Below are 23,933 nucleotides of genomic sequence, written 5' to 3'. Positions count from 1 at the left end.
TTCAAAGAGGTGTCCAGCCAGTGTGCCAGATGACCTCACGAAAGCTAGACATACTTCCTTCCTCACTGTGATCCTATGCTTGAGGATGGGTACAGGTCTGATGACCCATCACCCTGGGGAAAGACTAGCTCAAGATCTTTCAGGGTGCCAGGGGCAGGGCACAGGGTAGAGCTCCCAGAACGAAGGAAATGAGGGTGGGGAAGGGGTGGGTCCACCTGAGTGATCCGTCCTAAGAAGACGGGAGTCTCAGCTCAGGACCTGGGAGACACTCTGGAATCATGGAACCATGCTCAGAGGCAAAGGTGGGAGAAACTCCCACCCCGGGCACACCTCCAAGGCAGCCAGTTCCTACAGCAGCAGGTCTGGGGTGGCCCTTCTGCACTTGAATCATGGGAAACACCATTCTGTGCTGCCAGTTCCCAAAGGATGAGTCACACCCCACTAGTGGGCCCAGGAAAGTCCCCACAGGGCCACGGAGGCTGAAAGTATGGCCTTTAAGAAAGTGCTGTTAGACCTGTCACCAACAGAGAACCCTGCCCTGGCCTCAGTCCCTGCACGTGCTGCCCCGTGCACAGCCGCCTTCTGCACAGCCTTGCCTTGGACGTCACAGTGCTGTCTCCTCTGGACCCTCCCACCACGGCCTTGCCTTTTCCTCTGGAAGAAGTAAATGTCCCTGTAGTGTCTCTTCTCAGCTGTCTTCCTGGAGAGGGGTGATGCAGGAGAATCACCAGGCCCTAACCAAAGCGAGGGAACCTGCATACAGCAAGCCATCGGCCTCGCTCACCCGGTGCTTGGCGGGGGAAGGACATATTACACCAAAGTACCCTTTCCGGATGAAGTGTCAGCTCATTCTTCCTGACATTGTTCTTCTTGATAATCCATTGCCATGGCCATGACATAAATTACTGGGATGTACAATAATGTGTCACTCCCTCAATGTCTAATGTCAATGAGGTTGGATAAGGCTGGGTTTTTCTCCCCTGGAGAGATTTCTCCTTTTCTCAGCGTACTAGACTACTAGGCTCGTGCTCGTTTTACTGTTCCTCCATTTCCTTCCCTGCTGCTAGATGGACAGTGCCATTTCTTGCTGTGAACAGTGTGCCTCCTTCCGGCAAATCCTCCTCACTTACCTAATGTGTGCTATGGGCATGAAAATGAGGTAGGCAGGTTTGTTAGAACTGTGGGTAAAGTCAGAGTTCAAAGGCTCTGAATAAGACCTTGGGGACGGGGGTCTCCAACGAGTAGTGTGCATGAGCTTCTGAGCACACCCTGTGTGCGAGTCATTTGGGGAGCTCAGGCCACTCAGCTCTACACCGCCTGGCAGCTGGTCGAGGACCATTTCAACGATGACAAAACTCCAACCCTGAGAAGGGACATAACCATCTACTACACTCAAAAGCCCTTCACTTTTTCAGAAAGTAGGAGGGCTGATAAGATTGTAGCTCTTTGAGAAGCCTCTTAAGAAATAAATACGTGGGCGAGATTAACAATCCTTGGCTCTCAGGGAAGCTTGAGCAATTTATGTAGATCAATTATTGCGTGATAGAAGAAATACTTAATATTTAAGATGTGCCAGGCACTGTTTAAGGGCTTGACAAGAAGTACTTTCCACAAACACTATAAGAATCATTATAGGCATTATTATAATTTTGTAATATTATTATAATTATATATGTATTATTACAACGTTATAATATTGTATGTGCCATTATAATCCCCATTTGAGAAACAAGGAAATTGCCCAGGGTCATACATCGGGTAAGTGAAAGACTAGGATTTGAACCCAGGTCTGCAGACTCCAAGACTGGAGGAGTCTTTGGATCTCTTTCATTTAAATCCACACCTCCTTGCTCTTTGTCATCAAACGCCTTCAGCAGAGTGGGCTGCCCTCCCTCCCATAGGCTCTGTCTGTGTCTCCACTCTTTGTGCTCATCTGGATACAATATCCTTTTTCTAATGTAGCACCCCGAAAGGTCAGTGAAAGGCATCTGACTCTGCCCCCAACCCAAAATTAAATTGAGATGAGACGGTTTGATTGGGGTCAGAGTCAACTCGACCCTGTTGGGGGGTCAGGTAGAAGCTGGGAGAGAAGCCAAGAAGGGAGAGGCCAGCCCTCTGCCCCCCTCCCCTGGCAGATGGCAGGTGTGTGTCGTGTTTATGTAATCAGGGCCCGTGAGCCAGCCCCAGACTTCTCCCTCGGAGGTGTACGAACACTGCAGGGATTCACACTGTCTGGAGATCTCATTAGCAGGTTTATAGGCCCCGCAGAGTGCCAACCACGGAAAGCAGCTCGGAGAGGAAGGAGGAGAGGCGCAGCTGCGGGGTGGGCTGGGTTGTTACTTAACACCAGGGCTCAGCACCTGGCCACAAGAGCACTGTCAGACCCAAATGCCCTGGAGGAAATTAGCCTTGGGCATCGTGCCTCTTCCAGGAACAAGCCTTCCCTGGAAGGGAAGTCCTCGTGCTACTGACGTGGACTGAACAAAGACAACAGAGTCCAACGCAGGTAGATCCACCAGCTGGTCATCCCCCCTTTTCCTCTTCCTCCAGGGGCCCTTGGACCCTGCCAACTGGGATTTTGGAGTGTCGCTGCTTGAGGAGCTGTCCCAGAGCCCCCACTTACCCTGGCGAAGGTCCGGAAGCCCTGGAGGATGGGTCTGTAGCCCGTGCAGCGACACAGGTTTCCTGTGGGCCAAGGGACAAAGCTGCATTGTCAGCACAGGCACCGGGGGCAGGTGAGGGGCCTGTGACTTTAGATCCTGGCTCAGTTGAATACTCACTTTACATATTCTGTTGTCTCTGCCTGGAACACCCTGTCCTCCTCCTCGTATTTCTGACTTCAAAACATCTATCACTTCTTCCAGGAAGCCTTCCTACACTGCCCAGACCGAATCAGGTGTCTTCTGAGCGCTCCCCTGGTGTCTGGTCATGGCCTTCTCAATGAGTTTATCAAACTACATTATAATCTCTCTTCCCATTCAGACTGCAAACTCCGTGAGCGTAGAGACCATCTTTCATCCCCTGGGACATCCCTGTGTCCCTTGTACCTTGTATAGTGTCTGACATATGATAGGACTCAATACAACTGATTGAGTCGATGATGAATTGAAATGGTGAAAGGATGCAAGTCTTCTCTGTTCAATTCAGAGGCACAGACACCATGCCCAGGGTCCTGGGCCCATTCACAAAAGGCCAAGTGGGAAGCCAGTTCCTGCCCAAGGCTCGGAATCACAGCCACCTTCCTCATTAAGTGGCCTTTGCAGGATCCTGTCTAATAAAAGATGAGAAGAATGGAAGCCACGTGACTAGCCTCTGTGGAATTTTCCACGTGATCTCCTCCTGTGCCAACCAGGCAGTGCCACCCCATCCAAGCACTGAAGGACACCTCGGGAAGATGAACACTAAGGTAGGAGACCCAGGAGGTCTCCAGACCATGTGAGTGTTCTTCAAACTCAGAGAGGGCTAAGCTCCCAGCAGACCGTAGCCACCATGCTGGGGTACCTGAGCCTTTCCTCCAAAAGGTAGTGCCCCATCTCCCAACCCATTCCTGGCTGACACTGTGGCCCTTCCCTAACCTCCGCAAAGCCCCAGCTGCTATTCGACCCCTTAGGCTGTGCCTCCAGGCCCGTACCTTGGAAGGCATCCTCGATCTCCTCAATGGTGGGCTCAGGCTGGTTCCGGAGCAGCGTGTACATGCTCATGACGATGCCAGGGGTGCAGAACCCGCACTGGGAGCCATGGCTTTTGGCAATTCTCTCCTAAAAGGGACAGACCACGTAGACATATGCATTGGCACAAACGCTCTCAGGCTCTCTAGATGACCCAGCTGAAGCCAGTCCACGTCGACAGGTGGCATGGGGTAGCAGTCACTGCACAAAGTCAGTCTTAGTGCTGACTGTGGCCTTGGCCAGGTTACCAACCCTCTCGGGAGCCATAGGCCCCTCATCTGTATCATGATGACCACCCTAGTACTTATCTCTGGGGCTGTAGTGAGGATTTAATGACATAATTCACATGACACCCTTGACATTATCATACTTGGCACATAACAGGTAGCCGACCAATGCTAGTTATTCACAGAAAAGCCTCTTCAAAGAAAAGTGACCAGTAGAACCGGAAGGACTTCTCACCCTCCATTCTCTGCATTGGACACAGGACGAAGCAGGCCCAGAGTTTTAAAAGATTTAGCCAAAATCGCACATGGTGAATGGAAGAGCTGTGTCATATTCTTTTAATACACTAGCCTGCAATCCAACTCAATCAGCATTTTAAAAACATTTTTTATGTTTATTTACTTTTCAGAGACAGAGACAGAGTGTGAGCAGGGGAGGGTCAGAGAGAGAGGGACACACAGAATCCGAAGCAGGCTCCAGGCTTTGAGCTGTCTGCACAGAGCCCGACACAGGCTTGGGATCTCGAACCCAAGAACTGTGAGATCATGACCCGAGCCAAGGTCAGAGGCTTAACCGACTGAGCCATCCCGGCACCCCTCAATCAGTGTTTATTAAGAACGAGATGAACGTGGGCGCCAACTTGGAAGTAGGAGGAATTCGAGCAAAGCGTAGTGTCATAGGAACCACAAGAAAAAAGCCAATGGAAAAGCAGAAGTGAATCTAGCTCTACAACTTACTTGGGGCCAAAATAAGTGCATTGGGAATAAGACTCTGTACCATTGGAAATGAGGGTTTTGGCTGATTATTCAGACATGATCCCTGTGTTTCAACTGTTCTTTCATCTGCTTTCAAAGAAATTTAAGCTCAAAAGAAAATTTCATGCCTCCCCTAGAATGCAGCCAGCTTGCTCAGCCAGAGGCCCTGGCCCCACATTCACGTAAAAGTGCCCAAGAAAGGCACGATCTGAGCAACATGTCTCCTCAAATGGCCAGTGGGCCTGCCTCTGGTACTTTCTATGACTATAATGTCCAGAAGACCCCTGCATCAGTTTCCCCACACAAAGAGCTCTGGAAACAATGGCCTTTCCTTCCCACAGTGCTCTGCTGTCATTGCTTTCCACGTTGCCCCAAAGCATTGGATTCTCTCCACAAAACCTCTCAGATTACTGTCCACTCTTTGTACCTAATTTCCATCCACTGCCAGGTGGCCTGATACCATCAGGAAAAAAGCCTCGGTCAGACATTCAGATGCCTCTATTCTCTTCTTAAGCCCATCCTAACCTCCATGTTAGTGAGGATAGAGGCATTGTAGCTCACATCTGTATTTTCTGCAGGCAGGACATGAGAGGAGCCACGGGATTACCATTGGAGGGAGCAGGGAATAGGCAGGCTTCTTAATCAAGAGCACAGAGCTTTTGGAATCTTGAATATGAGATGACAGGGGTTCCCTAAGCACACTCGGGGGGCTTGGTGGGGAGATCCATCACGGCTCCCCCCTCCGGGTCTGGCATGACCCGACTGCCCTGGCCACCAGATCTGGTTGACCTCGTGGTTCCCTCGGGGTCATGCAATGGTCCCAGGAGGGAGCTTTAGGCCTGGGGCCTCGTCTTTCCACCTCATCACCCTCAGAGGAGATGGAGAGGTGGCCGGGCCACAGCGCCTCCCGGCCGGACAGTGACACTCAGCCTCACATTCCCAAGAAAGTCTGTAGCCCTGGCCTGAGCTTCTGTTTCCTCCAGTTACCTGCACAGGATGCAGCCTCGACTTGGTGCTTCCTATTCCTTCCACAGTCGTCACGGCAACATGATGCAAAGAGCAGATGGGGGCCAGGCAGGCATTGGCAGAAAAGTGGCTGGAGCCCCAGATTAAGGTCATTTCATTGTCCACACAGGCCATCAGAGACTTTGAGTCGCTTTGTGTCATTACTCCCCACTCTACATTACACTCTGGCCTCTTCCACCGCTGTCCTCAAGTCTCCACCCAGGACTCTGGGATAACAACAAAGGAAGCCCCCCCCCCCCACGCCCCAGGGAGACACGAGCCCCTGCAGGGTCCTATGGAGCATGCATCAGTGCATCCTAGGCCTCCGAGCTGGAGCACGGGCGCCAGGGTCATCCGCAGTCACCTCCCAGCCCCACCCTGGAGGCTGAGTCAAGAAGAAGTTGCCAAAGGTTCCAGGCCCAGCTCATGCTCCTCTCTCTGTAGGGCCCTTCCGAAGCCTCTCCAGTTTCAGAAGCTCCAGTCCCTTTTGTTCCCCGGCTCTCAGCTACCTCCTTTTCTCCCATCCTCTGTGGGGAACAGGGAGGGGCAGTCCCTGGGAAACATGAGACACCAGCCCCTTACACAGAGCTTCCTGATATCCATTTCTCTATGAACCCCTCATCCATTTACTCAACATCAGTTACTGAGGGCCAGTCACATGCCAGGCATTCTGCTGAGGGCTGAGGAAATGGAGGTGTGTACGATGCTCTTTAGAAGTCTGTGGTCAACTCAGGAAAATAGAAGCCAGAATAAAGATGCAATCTAAAGAGTTTATAGTAAGTGTTTCAGGAGGGCTGAGCACAGGGCACTGTGGGACCTGCACAGACAAGGGGTACCCAACCCAACCTTAGGAGGTCAAGGAAGGCTTCCCAGAGGAGGTAATATTTTACCCAGCCCAACAGAGCTAGCAAGAGTTAGCCAAGTAGAGAAGGCCTAGAAAAAGGGCACTCTAAGACTTGGATAACAACTTATGCAAAGACCAGGAAATCAGTGGGAAGAGAGTGTTAGGAGTCCACAGTTGTCCCAAGGGTGGGATGCTGGTCCCACGAAGGGAGAAAACTAGAGAGGCAAGGTGGGGCATACCTTCCTGTGTGGGCCATGAGTGCTAAGCACAGTGATTGGACTTTATCCCATATGCAGTTGAGACCAAGTAAAGGATTTCATAGGATGGGAAATTAATCTGGATCTTAGAAAGGTCTCAGGAGAGCCTGGGTGGCTCAGTCGGTTAAGCCTCTGACTTTGGCTCAGGTTATGATCTTGTAGTTTGTGAGTTTGAGTCCCACGTCGGGCTCTGTGCTGACAGCTCAAGCCTGGAGCCTGCTTCGGATTCTGTGTCTCCCTCTCTCTCTGCCCCTCGCCCATCATGCTCTGTCTCTCTCTTTCTCAAAAATAAATAAACATCAAGAAAGGTCTCGTGTGCATGCACACACACACATGCACACACACACTCACAATCTGACCCCTGCATCACAGTCCTTGCATGGACAATCAGTCAGCCGGCAAAGGATACACGATCTTGTTCTGGAAACGATCATACTTGGAAAGCATCACCGTGCAAGCCCCGCAGCCCCCTTCTCCACAGCCCAGCTTGGTCCCGCTCAGCCCCACTGGATGGTCGAGGGTTAAGGAACATGAACTCACAGAAGTGTCTTTGCTGGGCCGCTGGGAAGTGCATGTGCAGAGCCAGCCATCGCCCCACATAGGCTCAAGCCCCTCAACCCAAGGAGGTAGCAGACCCACACAGCCTCTGTCTCCAGAAAAGCCTACACTGCACCCTAGAAGGCAGAGAACGGGATCATCCCCACTGCACAGAAGAAAGGTATCAGCGTCCCATCAGACAGCACCCAAGTATTCCCTGGGACTGGGGTCCCACTGCTCTCCAATCCTGGAGATTTTTCTTGACTGCAGGGTCTTCCTGGCATGCTCTTCTAGGCTCCCAACCCTGTGGTCTCACTGGGCCAGTGAATCTGGCACCTCAAAGGCTGAGCATGTGGGGCAGCCCTCACATCATCCCAGCTGGGTATGCAATGAAGCCACTCTGGCCGGAAAGAGACTTTGATCTCTTCTGGGACCTACTGAGTCCCAACTCTTCACCTTGAACCTTTTGGGTTGATGAAGTCCAGGAACCAAAATTAGGGTTGGATGAGGGGCTTTTGAATATCCACCCATAGGCTATGTGAACATAAATTAAAAGGAAGATTCTTTGAGGTTGGGGACCGCTATTGGAGCCATGTCTTACATACACTGGCAGGAATTGATAACTTTGAGTTTGTTAACATGCCTATGGAATAGGCCAGACTTGCCCTCTCCAGATGGAAAATCCAGGACAAAGTACACGAGAGCCAGACACCATCTGATAAGAGGTGAGTGAACTAGAGGTAAGCCCATGGACTTCAGACTTTTTTCTGTGGGAACTGAAAAAATCCTTTGTTGTCCCAGGACATATCACCTGAATGAGCCACTGGACATCCCTGCCCCTGGAGTGAGAGGAGGTCAGGATGAGCATCATCCCGACAACCAACCCTGAATAGTTTCCAGTACGGGTGGGAGGTTAAGAGCCTGGCTCTGGGATTTAGCCTGGGCTCTGTTAGCATTTGCCCAGAACGTGAGCAAGAAGCAGGACCTTCTCATGTGCCAGCCTCACTTCCTCCTCTGTCAAAGGAATGGCTATGGGGATCAGTGAGATCACATATGAAAATCACCTGGAACTCCACCTACATATAGTAAGTGTTCTTTAAATGCCAGCTCCTATCATATTTTCTCTGTTGTTTCTGTTCTAGGGTCTCAGAGTACTTTCCTACCTTGAAAGACCACAAGGTATTAGATGTTACAGAACCCTGCCTTCGCTGAGGCAAGAGGAGCATCCCAAGGGCCCCTCAGGACTCCACTGTCCCTTGCCTCCTGGGGCCCACCATCTCCACAATGGATGGCACCTCTATACAGTTCCCCAGTTCAGGCATCCTTTCCCAAAAAACACCCCTTCCTCCAACCTTCCCTCCGCCTTCACAGAGCTGGGAAGATTGCCAGGAAGCCCTCTATGGGTCAGCAGGGATCTCCTGAGGAAGGTCCCCTCCTCAAGGGGAATGGTGGCGAAGCTTAACCAGGGCTAATGAGGGCCATTCACAGCTCTTCATTTTACACGCCCTGGATTAAACCCTGGCATCACTTGAGTCTTACCTGGAAGAGATCTTAAGAAATATCAGGAAGAATCCTCTCAGTGGACAGCAGGTAATTTTACTCCTGGAAGGTTCAGATGACTTCCCAGAGTCACACAGCTACTGAGTGACAGAGCTACAAAGCAGGGGCCCAGAGCAAGACTCTAGGGCTCTGTCCTCCACACTTCACGGCCTCCCACCCGTCACTAGAAAGTGACATAAGGCCTAGAGAATGAGTCCCCATCGCCCCCTCCCCCTCCAAAGTCAGGATACATTTTCTTCTCAGGTAGGCCAAAAGGGTTGTTTCTGGGTCTGCATTCTTCTCCACCACCTATAAGAGTAAAAAAAGAAAGAAAATAAATCCTAGGTATACTTAGCCACTGTCTTGCCCAAGAATCTGTGGAGTTAACAGGCATGTGCTAAATATGTCATGAAAACCAAGGTCTTTTTCTTGATAATTCCACTAGAATGAACATACGAACTACAAGCCGTTCTGTGTACATGCGGATATTCTCCAATTCCAAAATTCTACCTTAGTGCTTTGCTCTGGACCTACCACGGAGGGCTTAGGTATTGCGCCTGCTCTGTTGGGCTGGCCAGGCAGAGCCCCCTTAAAGTCAAACATCTCATTTCCAGCTGTTAGGTCACACCTGTGAATGCCGGGGACAGCTAAGAATGGCAGCATGCAGGTCTCTGGCTATGCCTCCCAGCATGTACATTCTCAGACGGTAGAGAGCCGGTCTGTTGGCCTGTGTTCACAGGGAGTATTGTGTGTGGTGGGCTAGCACAGTCAATAACATTAACACATGTGAGATGTGGAGGAGATCTCAACCCAAAGGCCCACAAATGATGTATTCAACAAGATGAAAATGTGGTCTACAAAGTGAGGTACCAGTTTTCAATGCAAATAGTCTAAGGAAATCCATGACAACCTGTTTCACTACTCACATTCATCATATGTTTTCAAGGGTAATAGGGTTTGGGTGATTGGGATGATTAAAGAGAGAGAATTTGTGACAAGAATTTCTTTCCAGAGAATGGTTCTGTGAGACTTACATCTTCTTAAGCTTGAGGAGAGGAGGTATCTCATGCCTCAAACTTTGTGAGGGGGCTTCCATAGCCCTACATGTGAAGCTAACATACTGCCCTTGTAGAACAGGGGATATAGCGGTCTGTGTATCTAAAAGCTAAAGATAGGCTTACTGAAGAAGAAATGGCAGCATTGGAATTGGTGAGCACTCTCAGAGTTTGGGAAAGCAGAGGATGTGGAGGGTTGCCTGAGGACCTAGTGTAGTCCATGCAGAAGAGGGAAAGTTGGTGTGGAGTTGTTTAAATCATCCCCAGAACGCTGACTGCAGAGGGTGATGGGACCTCCAACAGAGTCTGTGTGGAGTAGTCCTCCCTAAACTGGAGACTGAGGAAGAGCTGCAGGCCAGAGGAAAACACATGCCCGATGTCGTGAGACTTGCAGTTGAATGAATGCTCCCCATGGTGGGAAGCCATCTTAACCAGCACTGATTAGATGAGAACTTTCTTGCTATCCTCAGCTCTCTATCCTGAATTGAGACTGTGTATGGAAACTTAGAAATGACCACAGCACTGCTTTATTGATTAGGAGCAACCCAACAAGTCATAAAACTGACAGAATTTGCCCCTTGAAGAAAGTTTAAAGGAAAGTAGAAAAACAAATTAGCTTTCTTTTATCACTCCCCACAGATCCAGTTTGTCCAAAGTCCTGGTTACAAGGTGCACACAAGGAGTTATTTCTTTTCTCTCAGAGAAGTCATAAACACACAAATAAAGATCCCTGCCTCCTTTCCTGCAGGAAGAAGCCTCTTAGCTTACTACTTCCCCCCAAATTGTAGCTTCTGCTTATCGTCCAACTCGGCTTTCATCACATCTGCCCCCTGTTCCGTGCCTTCTGTGCCTTCCCGTGTGTTCACGATAACATCCAAGTTCCTTAGACTGTCTTCCAAGGCCTTTTTCCATTATGTTACTAATCTTCATTTTCAGCCTTTTCTTCTTCTACTCTCCTGACAATATAGTCTTTATACTACAGTGAAACCTCTCCGGCAAAGACTTTTTATATCACTCCAGGCACACTTGGTCCAACCTTCCTTGAATTCCTACAGAGAATGGCTGTGCCACCTCACAGCATGGCTACAGCGTTGCTCCGGCAAATACCACAGAATCCTCTCTTGACAGGGCCAGTGGGCATTCTAAGGACAAACGCTTCATGGGGATATGAGCTTAGGAAATGCTGGGTTCAGCAGATTGCTCTGATAAAATTTAAGCATCAAAACAAATAATAGCTCTAATGGATTATAAACCATTAAATAAAACTAAAATTTACGAGTCCAAAGTGGTAACTGATAAATAAACAGACTGGAGAGAAAGAAAGTTCTTTCTGACAGAAGAGTTCCAACTAATGAATACAGTTAGCCTAATCTTGCAATCAGCACAATAACTGACCAAGTCAAGAAACATCAATGGGAGTGGGTGAAAGGTTGATGATCAAGATAGTTTCACAGACTCAGAGGATCTTCTCATGGATTATTGATTAACTCTAAAAGGTAAAAAAGCAATCTTAAAGAGGAGAAAACTGGTGGCTGCCACCATAACCAAGTGATCAAAGTTTGCATCCCAAATAATAGAGGAGACTGACATCATGTGCCTCCTGATGCAACGCACTGAGAACCACTTATCGCTTCTCTGGAATTCCTGCCCAAAATGCAGACTCTGAATCTAATCATAAGAAAGCATGACACAAACTCAAAATGAGAGACATTCTAAGAAATAGTGGTCTAGTCTGTTCATAAACATCAGTGTCACAAAAGACAAGGAAAGCTAAGGAGCCATTCCGGCTCGAGGGAAACTAACAGACATGGCAACCGACTACCATAGTCTGACCGTGGGTCCCGGGCTTGGGACCCTGCCGTGGTATGACCCTGGGACCCTAGGAGAAGTTAAAAATGACATTATTGGGGACATTGGAATATGCTGCAGAGGGGTGGCAGATTAGATAATAGTGTTATGTCAATACCACATTCCCTGATTTTTAGAGACACTGGCTCTATAAGAATATTCTTACGCTTGGTTTAAGAGGTAAAATGGCATTATATCAGAAATTTACCCTCAAATGGTTCAAGAAGAAAATTGTATACTCTATGTATTTATTTCTATTAATTACATACATAAATAAATATATAAAATTAATTAGCTACTTATATACATCTATATATCTACATGCATATCTATAAATAGGTACATAAAAATCTAATACGTGTGTGTACCATATAAACACCTCGATGTGTGTGTGTGCGTGTGTGTATGTGTGTGTACGTACAGAGAGAGAGAATGACAAATTTAATGATAAAGTAAAATATGACAAAATGTTAAGCTGGTGAATGTGAGTAGTCTATAATATCTCTTTGTATTCTTACAACGTTTTAGGCAAATTTAAGATAATTTCAAAGTGCAAAGTTTACAAACTAAATTTCTTCAGTAGAGGACTTCTAAGGGCTTTTAGTACTCATGCACTCATTCTGTCCTCATTAATTGGGCACCTACTATGTGCCAACACTGTGCTAAGTGGTTTAAGAAGGCGGGGCGGGAGGAGGGAAATGGGTGATGGGCATTGAGGAGGGCACTTGTTGGGATGAGCACTGGGTGTTGTATGTTAAGTGATGAATCATGGGAATCTACCCCCAAAACCAAGAGCACACTGTATACACTGTATATTAGCTAACTTGACCATAAATTATATTAAAAAATAATAATAAAATAAAATTCTAGGCAGGCATAAAAAAAATAAACAAATACACCCTCTTCTAAAACAGAAAAAGAATATCTGAAAAGAGGATCTCATGGGGAGAATTTTCTGTGAAACACATTTTGCAATATATTACTTTGCCAAATGAAAATCCTTCTCCTTAACTGGTTCACAAGCTCCTAAATGGCTGATGCCTGGTCTTAGAGATCATATTCCTCCAGTGTGTACATACCCAACAGGCTTAGTCCACGGAGGAGCTTGTAAATGGGGGTGAGTGAGTGAGTGGAAGCCACTGAGAGGCTCTCTGTAGCTGCAACCTGCTTCTTGTGGGGATCACTCGTGGACACCTTTGGCTGTGCCCCACGCGCCAAAGCTGCCAGATTCCTCCGGGTGCCACAATCTCCACGAAACAGAGTCACTGCCTCTAGAATCCCACCCACCAAAATGACTGTCACTACGATAACACCAAAATCCTAGGCAGTTCTTTCTTTCCCTCCAACTCTGACTCTAGAACAGAGGATATGACACTGGTCATCAAGGCCCATCACTGCCACAGAAAACACTTGAGGTATTTGATCAGTGGCATCTTATACCCCGTCCAGAACCCGAGCTGGTGGAGACAGAGTCCTGGACGGTCTCACACAGGGAGAATAAGAGGCTTACATTTAAGAGTGAGTCACTAATTTCTGGGGTGCCTGAGTGGCTCAGTCTGTTAAGCGTCTGAATTTGCCTCAGGTCATGACCTTGCGGTTGGTAGGGTTTGAGCCCCGCATCGCACTCTGTGCTCACAGCTCAGAGCCTGGAGTCTGCTTCAGATTCTGTGTGTCTTTCTCTCTGCCCTCCCCCGCTCATGCTCTGTCTCTCTCTCTCTCTCTCTCTCTTTATTTCAGGAATAAACATTAAAAATTTAAAAGAAAAAAAGAGTGAGTCACCAATTCCAGCAGCTTCTCTGGTAAGTTCTCTGCATAATATCCAACACCAAAAGAGTTAGATAGAGAAAGGTCTTGGAAATAGAAATGGAAACAAACTTATTCACAGCTGCCTTGATCTGCCTGGGAATCCTTGCTTGGTCTTGTTTCCGAAGCACTGCTTTCACCTCATCACTTCTTATACTGCCTCTCTCCCTTTCTAGCAAGCAGATTGTCAAGAGGCCACAGGTTTATAACTTAGAACCTGAGTATGCATCACAGACACTGACAATAGGAAAAGCTTCCAAGGATAGTAGGGTTTGATGTGATGACACCATCTAGAAATTTGAAATTGCTCTTCTAAAGTGAAATGAAAATACACGGGACACAGCTTTGCCAAGCCAGTTGGACCCTGAAATGTCCTTTTCAGATCCAGTGGGTCACAGCACACCATCCCTAAAGAAGAGCAGAATCTTGTCCTGTCACACACAAACTGATGGCATAACAAATAATAGAATCTTAGAGTAAGACACGGCCTTGGAAGTCACTGAATCCAGGTGCTCACTCGCAAACATTGACTAGAAAAATTCCACAGAAGACGCTTTGTGCGGGTAACCCTTCCAGAAAGCCAACTCTACTGTTTCTTGACACTCTCCAACGCAACCGCTGAGTGCAACAAAGTTGTTGGAAATGTCAGATGCCAAAGTCTCACAAGCGTCAACAGGGAAGTTTGCCCTGCCTCATGGCTAGCTGCCAGATGCCAGTCCTGAAAAGAAATCTACAGGGAGAGACACACTGAACCCGGGAAAACATGGCTGACCTCATCCTCAGTGCCTCCCGGTGGCACCCCTCAAACTGAATCCGACGGTCTTCAGAGCACGGATGTTGCCATGGCTCATGCAATTCCCTTGCTAGTCACGCAAACACATCCTGACAATTTAACCACTACCCGCCCTGTGAAGTACATTCTCGTTCTTGAAAATTACCTCAAACGTCACCCAATCTCTCAACTCAAAAGTGCCAATAGAGCAAAACAGATAAAACTACCCTTGTTTGGAGGGGGTTGGGCACCTTGGACACATTCATCACTCACACCGTCCACATGGCCATTTACAAGATAAAACTATGGCTGTCCTTTTACTGTCCCTCTCATTCCCTACTGGGTTTCCGGAGCAGGCCAGGGTACCCCAGCAGTGGTGGGGGGGAAGGGGATGGGACTAGGCATGTGCTTACACCCCCCCCCACCCCTCACCTGCAGTGAAATTGGCAAAGATTCATAGCCTTGCTGTGCCTGGAAGACTGGTACCCACATCATAAGGCCCCCTCTGCTCCACAACCCCTACCTTCCCCACGTCCCTATGCACCAATGGAGGTCATCCAGGGGGCAATTTTATCAAAGTAAGAGACTAGAAACATTTATTGCAATACTGGGGAGGGGGAGAGGGGGAGAGAAACATGCCCCTTACGGGGAGGAAAAAAAAACCCAAAAAACTGTGGCTTGCCACAAGATGTCAGTAAATGTCCTCACAAGTTAGCTGTCATATTTACATATGTGAAATATCTGAATCAAAGGCTACATCTTCTATCCCGGTATTAGCAAGAAACCAAGTTCCTGCTCCTTCTCTCAGTAAAGACAACAACGAAAGCCTCAGGATGTATTGGAATAAACACAAAGACGGAGGCGTGGTGGGTGACCTCCAGTCCCACCCAGGACCCTGTGCCCTTTTCCGGCTTTGTGCCAGGGTCTCTGCTGCTGCAGAGTCGCTGGCAACTCAGACCGCTCTTCTCGCCTGCCTCCCCCCCCCCCACTCCTTTGCCCCTGGAGGGTTTTGACTGTGTTCTAGCTCTGAGAAGGTTTTCTCTCCCCAGTGTTACCCCAAATGCAGCAAGGCTTTGGAGGGAGAGAAAGAGAATAGGAAAGAGAGAACAGGCCTCTTCCAAAGGACAAACTTCCGTTCAGGGGAGCAGAGAAGCCAGACCAAAGGCCAGCTCGATCTTACCTTTTTGCCATTCACAAAGAAAACCAACTCATCCGCTGTCATTGTTACGGGATGGGGTGTGGGCCCCCTGCCTTCAGGTGCTTCGCTCCCAAGAGGCACCAGCAGTTATGGCTCCTTGACAACTTGGAAACTACACCTCCCAATAAAATGAAACCTGGACAGCCAATGGGAAGAAACCAGCCTGGAGCCTCAGGGCACAGGGTGTCCTTGGCAAAAGCTACCGGTTTACATAATCAAGAAAAATGCAAACACTCCTACCTGGTAAATCGCCCTCCCCACACCTGTGTCAAAGAGCACAGCGGGAGGCCCATGCAGAAATCCAGAAATCGGGAAGGGGAGGACCTTGCCACCAGGTGACCTGCTGTCATTAGCACTGCCCTCATGGAACCTGCTTCTTCTCCCCCCTGCTGCAGCCACAGAAGGAAGAAGGGCCATGCACAGAGCCACGGCAGTAGAAATGACCCACACCCTCCACGTCCACACTTGTCATTTTACCATTCAGGTTTACAGCAACCCAGACTCAGCACTTAGACAAAGGATTCATTCTCCCACAGCCTGGAGGACCACAGGGGTCACAAGCCACGGAGCCCAGCGATCCATAAGCAAAACCTAGCATTGGACCTCAGCATTGTCGTCTTCAGAACTCAGTTGGTTTCATCCTGTAAATGGGTATATGCATGACCCCAAGAGCTGAGTGCCTGAGAGGCAAATGATACATTTTAGTAGTACTTTGTAAGTTTGCCAAGAACCCAAATATTTCCAACTATTGCACCTGTATTCTCAACAGCACAACAAAAATCATCCTGATAACAAACCATTTTTGAAGTTTTTCTTTTGTTTATTTCTCTCAGGGAAAGGCCTCTCATTGGCTCCCAGAGTAACTCCTAAGAATATTTCAAAATATCAACAATAAACCAATATCGATATCAATAAATTAAAACAGCCACACCATAGAGGCACAGGCCAACTTAACACAGAGCTGAAAGCCTTCTCCCATCCAGTATGAATTTCTGGTGTGAACACACCTGAACGTTCCCCACCTGGACAGCGCCATAGGCTCTCTGTGGTCAGCACCCACCTGTGCCTCCCAGCTCACACACGTGCACACACACGAGTGTTCCCGCCCGTCTTCTTCAGTCCTCTAACAACGCACGTGGCCACTCAGCCAGCCTCTCTGAAGGAGGTCACTTCCCCTGAGCCCCTCGCAGGCTACCTGGAGGAAGAAAGGAGGATCAGGCAGAAGTAGTCCGTGTAGCAACAGCTCACTGAAACCGCAGACTGCCAGGACATTGTCAACACAATGCCCTCTTGCTCCACAGACTTTATTTAAGCAGGAGATGAAATCTCACTTGTAGGGTGACCAAGCGTCCCTTTTTGGTCCCCACTATCCTGCTTTAAACACTGATACTGGGACCAACCTCTCAGTCCAGGACAAAGTGGGATGACCGGTCACCATAAAACAATGGTTCTTAACTGGGGGGTTGGCGGGAGGAGATATTCCCATGTCCTTACCATGACTGAGAGGTGATACTGGCATCTAGTGCATAAGAAACTGGGGACTGGGGATGTTACTAAACACCCTGCAATGCAGAGGACAGCACCCCCCCCTCCCCCCCCCCCGCCACACACACACACACACACACACACACAACAAAGAACTATCTGGTCTTTAAATGTCAATAGAGGCAAGATTGAGAAGTGCTCCAAAAGGAAGAAGAAGGAAGGAGGTGGGGAGAGGTAGAAGGACTGAGTCTGGGTGGTGTTTCATAATAGGGCAATACTCCCTGACCACACTCACATCTCTGTGGTTGAGAGGCTTCTCCTCCATCCACTGATCCAACCAGTTTTGCAAGCCCTTTACTTCCTCCTGGCTAGACTGCAGCCAAAGTCCTAGGAGACTCTCAATGTAAAGGTGGGGGGCAGAAGAAAGAGCTCAGTGTTGAGGGTTGGGTAATCAGGCTTAAATAATGGCTCGAGAACTGCTGTGTGACCTTTGGCAAAAATCACTCTCTTGGTCTCAATCTCATCTGTGAAATGGGGGTGACTGCCTACTTTGTAAGAATCCTGTCTAGTAAGAATTAAATGAGACCCAGGTTAGGCAGCCAACCTTCAGCCTCTTTCTCTATCTAGACGTGAAATTCCTCTGTTACTGTGAGCATTAAAAAAACAAAAGTGAAATAAATTTTTAATAAGGGCCTTTGTTGTCATTCAGGTTTTATTTCTGTACTAACTATAGTAACTGGTTTATCTCGGTAATACTGAGATTTGGCACAACTTTGACTTCGTACCCTTGCTCATTATCCAACAGAAAACAAGGACCATTTCCTTCTCTGTAAGTTTTCAACATGTCACAAATTAGAAGAAAACAGTCCAAAGTAAGCATTTCCTCCCCCCACCTCCCCAAGCTGAAGATCTCCTGCATATGCTTTCAATGTTGGGATGAATTCTCAAATTTGGGCTGAATGAATGGGATCTCGGGGCTTGAGATAGGGCCTCTATGGCTTACACTATGTGAACTTACCCTGTTTTCCCTAAGGAATGCCTTGGTTTATAATAGATACTGTGTGGGCACGTGAAGTCTCAAAGTCCACAGAAAAGCCAAATGAGTCCCGAGGCTCCCTGAACAGAAGCATCTTCTCTTCTGGAACAACACTTGTGGGAAATCACTAGAGTGAAGAATGAAAACACTGCCGAGAGAAGTCCTTATTTCTGGAACAGTGAGCTCCCTTGGGTCCAAGCACCCCCTGGAGGAAAAGCAATTCAGGAGAACTTCTGGAATATTCTCTGGAGGTCTGGTCAGGGCCAGACAACAGCTGTCAAGCCTCTATTACTTTGGAGGGGTGCTCTGGCAGGCAGGCCACGCACACATCCGGGCAGGTCCAGATGCCTGCAGAAGTCCTCCTGCCAGTCCTGAACCATCCTGGGCTGCCTCACTCCATGGGGGCTCCTTTCTTTGCTTCACACCTGAATTTGCATTTTGATCTGTACCTTAGGGCATTTTCTCTTTTTGTTTTGTTTTTTTTTTTTCACTTTCTACAAACTTCACTTGAAAAGAAAAAAACAGGAGTACCTGGGTGTCTCAGTGGGTTAAGCGTCCAACTTCATCTCAGGTCATGATCTTGTGGTTGGTGGGTTCGAGCCCCATATCAGGCTCTATGCTAACAGCACAGAACCTGGAGCCTGCTTCAGATTCTGTGTCTCCTCCTCTCTCTGCTCTTCCCATGCTCATGCTTTGTCTCTCTCTGTTTCTCAATAGCAAATAAATGATAAGAAAAAAAGAATCACTCTTCTTTCAAAATATTCCATTACTCGGGTTTTGTTTGTTTGTTTGTTTGTTTGTTTTTGCAGGGGTGAGGTGGGTTTCTTTTATGAAGTTTGTTTTTGTTTTTTGTTTCTTTCCTAAGACTGGTCTCCCTCTTAGATATGCTCATGCTGGATTCAAGATTTTGCTATGTTCCCGGAACATCGCTGTGCAGGACCTGCCTTCCCGTGTGCTCCCAGACATCTAGATTGTTATCCAGCCCTAATCACATTCTTGACACCTGAATAGCGTATTATGATTTCATTTGATCTTTATAGCAGCCCTGCAAGATGAGCAGGGAAGTTATTATCATCTCCTCTTTCCAGACAAAGAAGATGAGGGGCAAAGAGGTTGACTTGCCAATAATGCCACAGCACGCTTGTCTGTTACCCACTCCCCAGCAGAGAAATCATCTCTTGGACGGTTCTCCCCTAACGTGGAGCATACACGCAGGACTGTCAGCGTGGCATTCTCAGTGCAGCTGGAATCCAGCCTGCTGGTGGCTGAAGTGTCTTCCATGCCTGGGTGGTGAGCCCTGGGTGGGGAGCAGAACTGCGTCACTGCTGTGTCGCCGGGGCCTAGTGTACTGCCAGGTGTGCAAGAAGGATCAATAAATGCTGTTGGATGAGCCCACAATGCAAGAATAGGGTGTATTTTCAGAAATGTCTAAGCCCCTGACTTTTTTCTTGATTCATTAGATTTTTTAGTATAGTTGGCACAGATTACATTGGTTTCAACCGTATAACGTAGGTATTAAATGCCTCTGTATATTGTGCTGTGCTCACCACAGGCGTAGCTCCCTTCTGTCACCATAGGACACTATTACGACATCACTGACTACATTCCCTATGCTGTACTTGTCATCCGCATCACTTATTCATTCCATAACTAGAAGCCCGCACTTCCCACACCCCTTCACCCGTTTGCCCATCCCTCTACCGCCCTCCCCCTGGCAACCAGCAGGTCTCTGTATGGATAGATCCAATTCTGATTTGTGTTTGTTCACTTCTTTTGTTTCTTTAGATTCCCCATATAACTGAAGTCATATGGTATTTGGCTTTCTCAATCTGACTTTTCTCACTTAGCATAATGCCCACTAGGTCCCCCTGACTCTTACTGAATAACAGAACTTTCTTCCATGTTATTAGCAACATTCAGTTCCTTCCTAGCTCCTTTCCAACTAACCTTCTATTGTTGATATTAGGTAACCAGCTAGTATTCGTCAGCAACAAGTCATCCTTTATTACTTTGGAGGAAATCAACCCTTGATATTCTACACACATCTGGGAAGTAGATCCTTCTAGAATCAAGAAGTTGGTATTATTGAAAAAGGAACTGAGTCAAAACTAAAAGCTTCTGAATTTCACCCTAGGTCAGTTACTGCAGGCACACAAAAGCTCAAGGAATAGAAAAAGCCCAGAAGCAATTTAAACCCACTTTATCTGTCTGCATCTGTTATGTTTTTTGATAACGTCTTTTGTACTCAATAAACTCTGTAACCCTGGGGGCATTTGTGGCAAGGACAATATGGGCTTGTCTGGACAGAATGTAAGGTCTCTCTTTCCAATCTGAGCGCTCCAGCACAACGCAGGAAGGAGAGTCCTTAGTTGTAGCTCATGCAAAGGATCAACTCACATTTGCTCTGTAGACAATATGGCCCAATGAGTAGCCATGTAGGAAAATTATTTTCACAATCTGTTTGCACCTCCTATTCCTCTCACCTGACTTGTTTTCCTTATTATCATCTGAAATACTATACAATGTACCCACTTACGTGTTTATTGTCTGCACCCTATTCTCTCTGCACCCAAGAGAATGTAAGTATGGCAGACATGTCTACCTTTTCACCAAATATTCATGCCCTCCTTCTTTAATGAAGAGTTTCTGCTGGGAGATCACACACCATTTCCCATCCCCTTATATGCAAGGGAGGCCTATCCCTGGATTCTCACTAATATAATATGGGCGAATGTGGTGTTCACAATATCTAGGCTCCCAACCTCTCTCTCCCACTGTCTGATCACTAATGTCAATGCCCAGGGTGACCTTGGAAGCCACACACTGAAAATGGCAGAACTTCCAGGCAGCCTAAATGCTTTAAAAAGTATAGTAATCTGAGGTGCCTGGGTGGGTGAGTTGGTTAGGCATCCAACTCTTGCTATTGGCTCAGGTCATAATCTCATGGTTTGTGGGTTTGAGCCCCGAGTCAGGCTCTGCGCTGATAGCATGAAGCCTACTTGGGATTCTCTCTCTCTCCCTCCCTCTCTCTACCTCTCCCACCACCCACCTCCTGCTTGTGTATACATGCTCTCTCTCTCTCTCTCTCTCTCTCTCTCAAAATAAACAAATAAACACAAAAATCTGAGTATTCCCTTCCACCACCCTTGTAGCTATTGGGAAGGAAGATTTTCCCCCTACTATTCAAGGTGATTCTAGACAGTCTAAGACTTAAATTGACAAGAGACAGTTAAACAGGAGAAAAAGAAAAACAAAGTTTAATTACCTGCACACAGAGGACCAATAACAAAATTGAAACCCAAGTAAATGATCAAGCCTGGCAGTATGTCTATTTTTTAGACAAAGAAACAAATGTGTTAGGAACTGATAGAACAAAGAAAACTTATGTTCAAGAGCTTCAGTTGGTAAGGAATTCTAAACAGAATTTGGACTGGGTAGTAAATTAATAAAAGTAGCAAGGTTTATACAGTCTTCTTTGCCCTAAATTTCCTATCTATGGTGACAAAGACGTCTTGGTACAGAGAGGATACCTTTCACAGGGATAATTTATTTCCTGCTTTCTGGAGACAAAGGCTGGGGTGGGGGTGCAGTCAGGATGTTCTTCTTGTTCTGGTTATTTCTTAAATAACTTTAATTCAATAAAATTAATATGCCAAAATGGTAAATTTTGGGGGCAGCTTGCCCTTGGCTCCCACATCATCTAGGTGACTTTATAGGAACAAGAAATAAGTCTGTATTGTGCTTACCCACTGAGATTTCTGGGATTGTCTGTTACAGCACCTAGTATTACATCTACTAATATAATATAGTTTGCCAAGGGCAGAGATGTTTATCTGTTTTCTTCAGTAGAAAGCAGAGCCCCCTTGAGTGGAAAACACTACATGGACATGATAGACACAATATTTATTCAAAAAAATACTTGTTGAATAATGAATGAAGAACAAATGAATGAATAACAGCAAGGCCAGAACATGGTTTTAATTAAAGGCAAGTAAGCAGGGCTTGAATGTCTGACTTGGTCCACTTGCAAAGCTGCATGTGGAAGTAATGTCACCAAGGATCATGGGCTCCTGAACAGAAGACAACTTTGGTCTCATCCCCAGGTCCTTGGCCTTAAGTGTCCCCATCCCCACACTCTGTTTTAAGGATGGGCTTCAGAGCAGCCCTTTACACCGGGCAATAGTCACACAACCATTTCATTTATCAGTTGCTTTGGGGGGGGTTACAACCTAAAATTTTATTTTTTTTATATCAAATTTATTGTCACATTGGTTTCCAAACAATACACAGTGCTCATCCCAACAGGTGCCCTCCTCAATACCCATCACCCACCCTCCCCACCCTCCCACCCCCCATCAACCCTCAGTTTGTTCTCAGTTTTTAAGAGTCTCTTATGCTTTGGCTCTCTCTCACTCTAGCCTCTTTTTTTCTCCCCCTCCCCCATGGTCTTCTGTTAAGTTTCTCAGGATCCACATAAGAGTGAAACCATATGGTATCTGTCTTTCTCTGTATGACTTATTTCACCTTGCATAACACTCTCCAGTTCCATCCACATTGCTACAAAAGGCCATATTTCATTCTTTCTCGTTGCCACATAGTATTCCATTGGGTATATAAACCACAATTTCTGTATCCATTCATCAGTTGATGGACATTTAGGCTCTTCCAATAATTTGGCTATTGTTGAAAGTGCTGCTGTAACATTGGTATACAAGTGCCCTTACACATCAGCACTCCTGTATCCCTTGGGTAAATTCCTAGAAGTGCTATTGCTGGGTCATAGGGTAGGTCTATTTTTAATTTTCTGAGGAACCTCCACACCGTTTTCCAGAGTGGCTGCACCAGTTTGCATTCCCACCAGCAGTGCCAGAGGGTTCCCGTTTCTCCACATCCTCTCCAGCATCTATAGTCTCCTGATTTGTTCATTTTAACCACTCTGACTGGCGTTAGGTGGTATCTGAGTGTGGTTTTGATTTGTATTTCCCTGATGAGGAGTGACGTTGAGCATCTTTTCATGTGCCTATTGGCCATCTGGATGTCTTCTTTAGAGAAGTGTCTATTCATGTCTTCTGCCCATTTCTTCACTGGATTATTTGTTTTTCAGGTGTAGAGTTTGGTGAGCTCTTTATAGATTTTGGATACTAGCCCTTTGTCCAATATGTCATTTGCAAATATCTTTTCCCATTCTATTGGTTGCCTTTTAGTTTTGTTGATTGTTTCCTTTGCTGTGCAGAAGCTTTTTATCTTCATGAGGTCCCAATAATTCATTTTTGCTTTTAATTCCCTTGCCTTTGGGGATGTGTCAAGTAAGAAATTGCTGCGGTTGGGGCACCTGGGTGGCTCAGTCGGTTGAGCAACCGACTTCGGCTCAGGTCGTGATCTCACGGTTTGTGAGTTTGAGCCCTGTGTCGGGCTCTGTGCTGCCAGCTCAGAGCCTGGAACCTGTTTCGGATTCTGTGTCTCCCCCTCTCTCTGACCCTCCCCCACTCATGCTCTGTGTCTCTCTGCCTCAGAAATAAATAAACATTAAAAAATTTTTAAAAAGAAAGAAATTGCTGCAGCTGAGGTCAGAGAGTTCTTTTCCTGCTTTCCCCTCTAGGGTTTTGACGGTTTCCTGTCTCACATTCAGGTCTTTCATCCATTTTGAGTTTATTTTTGTGAATGGTGTAAGAAAGTGGTCTAGTTTCATCCTTCTGCATGTTGCTGTCCAGTTCTCCCAGCACCATTTGTTAAAGAGACTGTCTTTTTTCCACTGGATATTCTTTCCTGCTTTGTCAAAGATTAGTTGGCCATATGTTTGTGGGTCTAGTTCTGGGGTTTCTATTCTATTCCATTGGTCTATGTGTCTGTCATTTATCAGTTTTAATGTTACTCTGCTGTATCCTAGAGACTGTACTGCGTATTGA

General features: G+C 47.1%; 1 protein-coding gene across 3 annotated transcripts in view; it reads right to left on the bottom strand.

Moving 5' to 3' along the window:
- Positions 1-15,640, bottom strand: part of XDH (xanthine dehydrogenase) — a 57,182-nt gene extending 41,542 nt beyond the window's left edge. Inside the window, exons 1-6 of one of the 3 annotated variants that reach the window (XM_045053317.1) lie at positions 15,489-15,640; positions 9,082-9,139; positions 7,164-7,260; positions 5,636-5,744; positions 3,632-3,758; positions 2,624-2,685 (exon numbers count right to left, since the gene is read on the bottom strand). In XM_045053317.1, the coding sequence (XP_044909252.1) occupies positions 2,624-2,685; positions 3,632-3,758; positions 5,636-5,744; positions 7,164-7,260; positions 9,082-9,139; positions 15,489-15,530 (495 nt within the window). In that variant the 5' untranslated portion in view covers positions 15,531-15,640. 3 annotated transcript variants of the gene reach the window in all.
- Positions 15,641-23,933: the final 8,293 nt, after the last annotated feature.

This window comes from Felis catus, chromosome A3 (genome assembly GCF_018350175.1).
Source record: "Felis catus isolate Fca126 chromosome A3, F.catus_Fca126_mat1.0, whole genome shotgun sequence".
NCBI classification, from domain to species: Eukaryota; Metazoa; Chordata; class Mammalia; order Carnivora; family Felidae; genus Felis; species Felis catus.
This window is presented reverse-complemented; position numbering and strand designations above follow the sequence as displayed.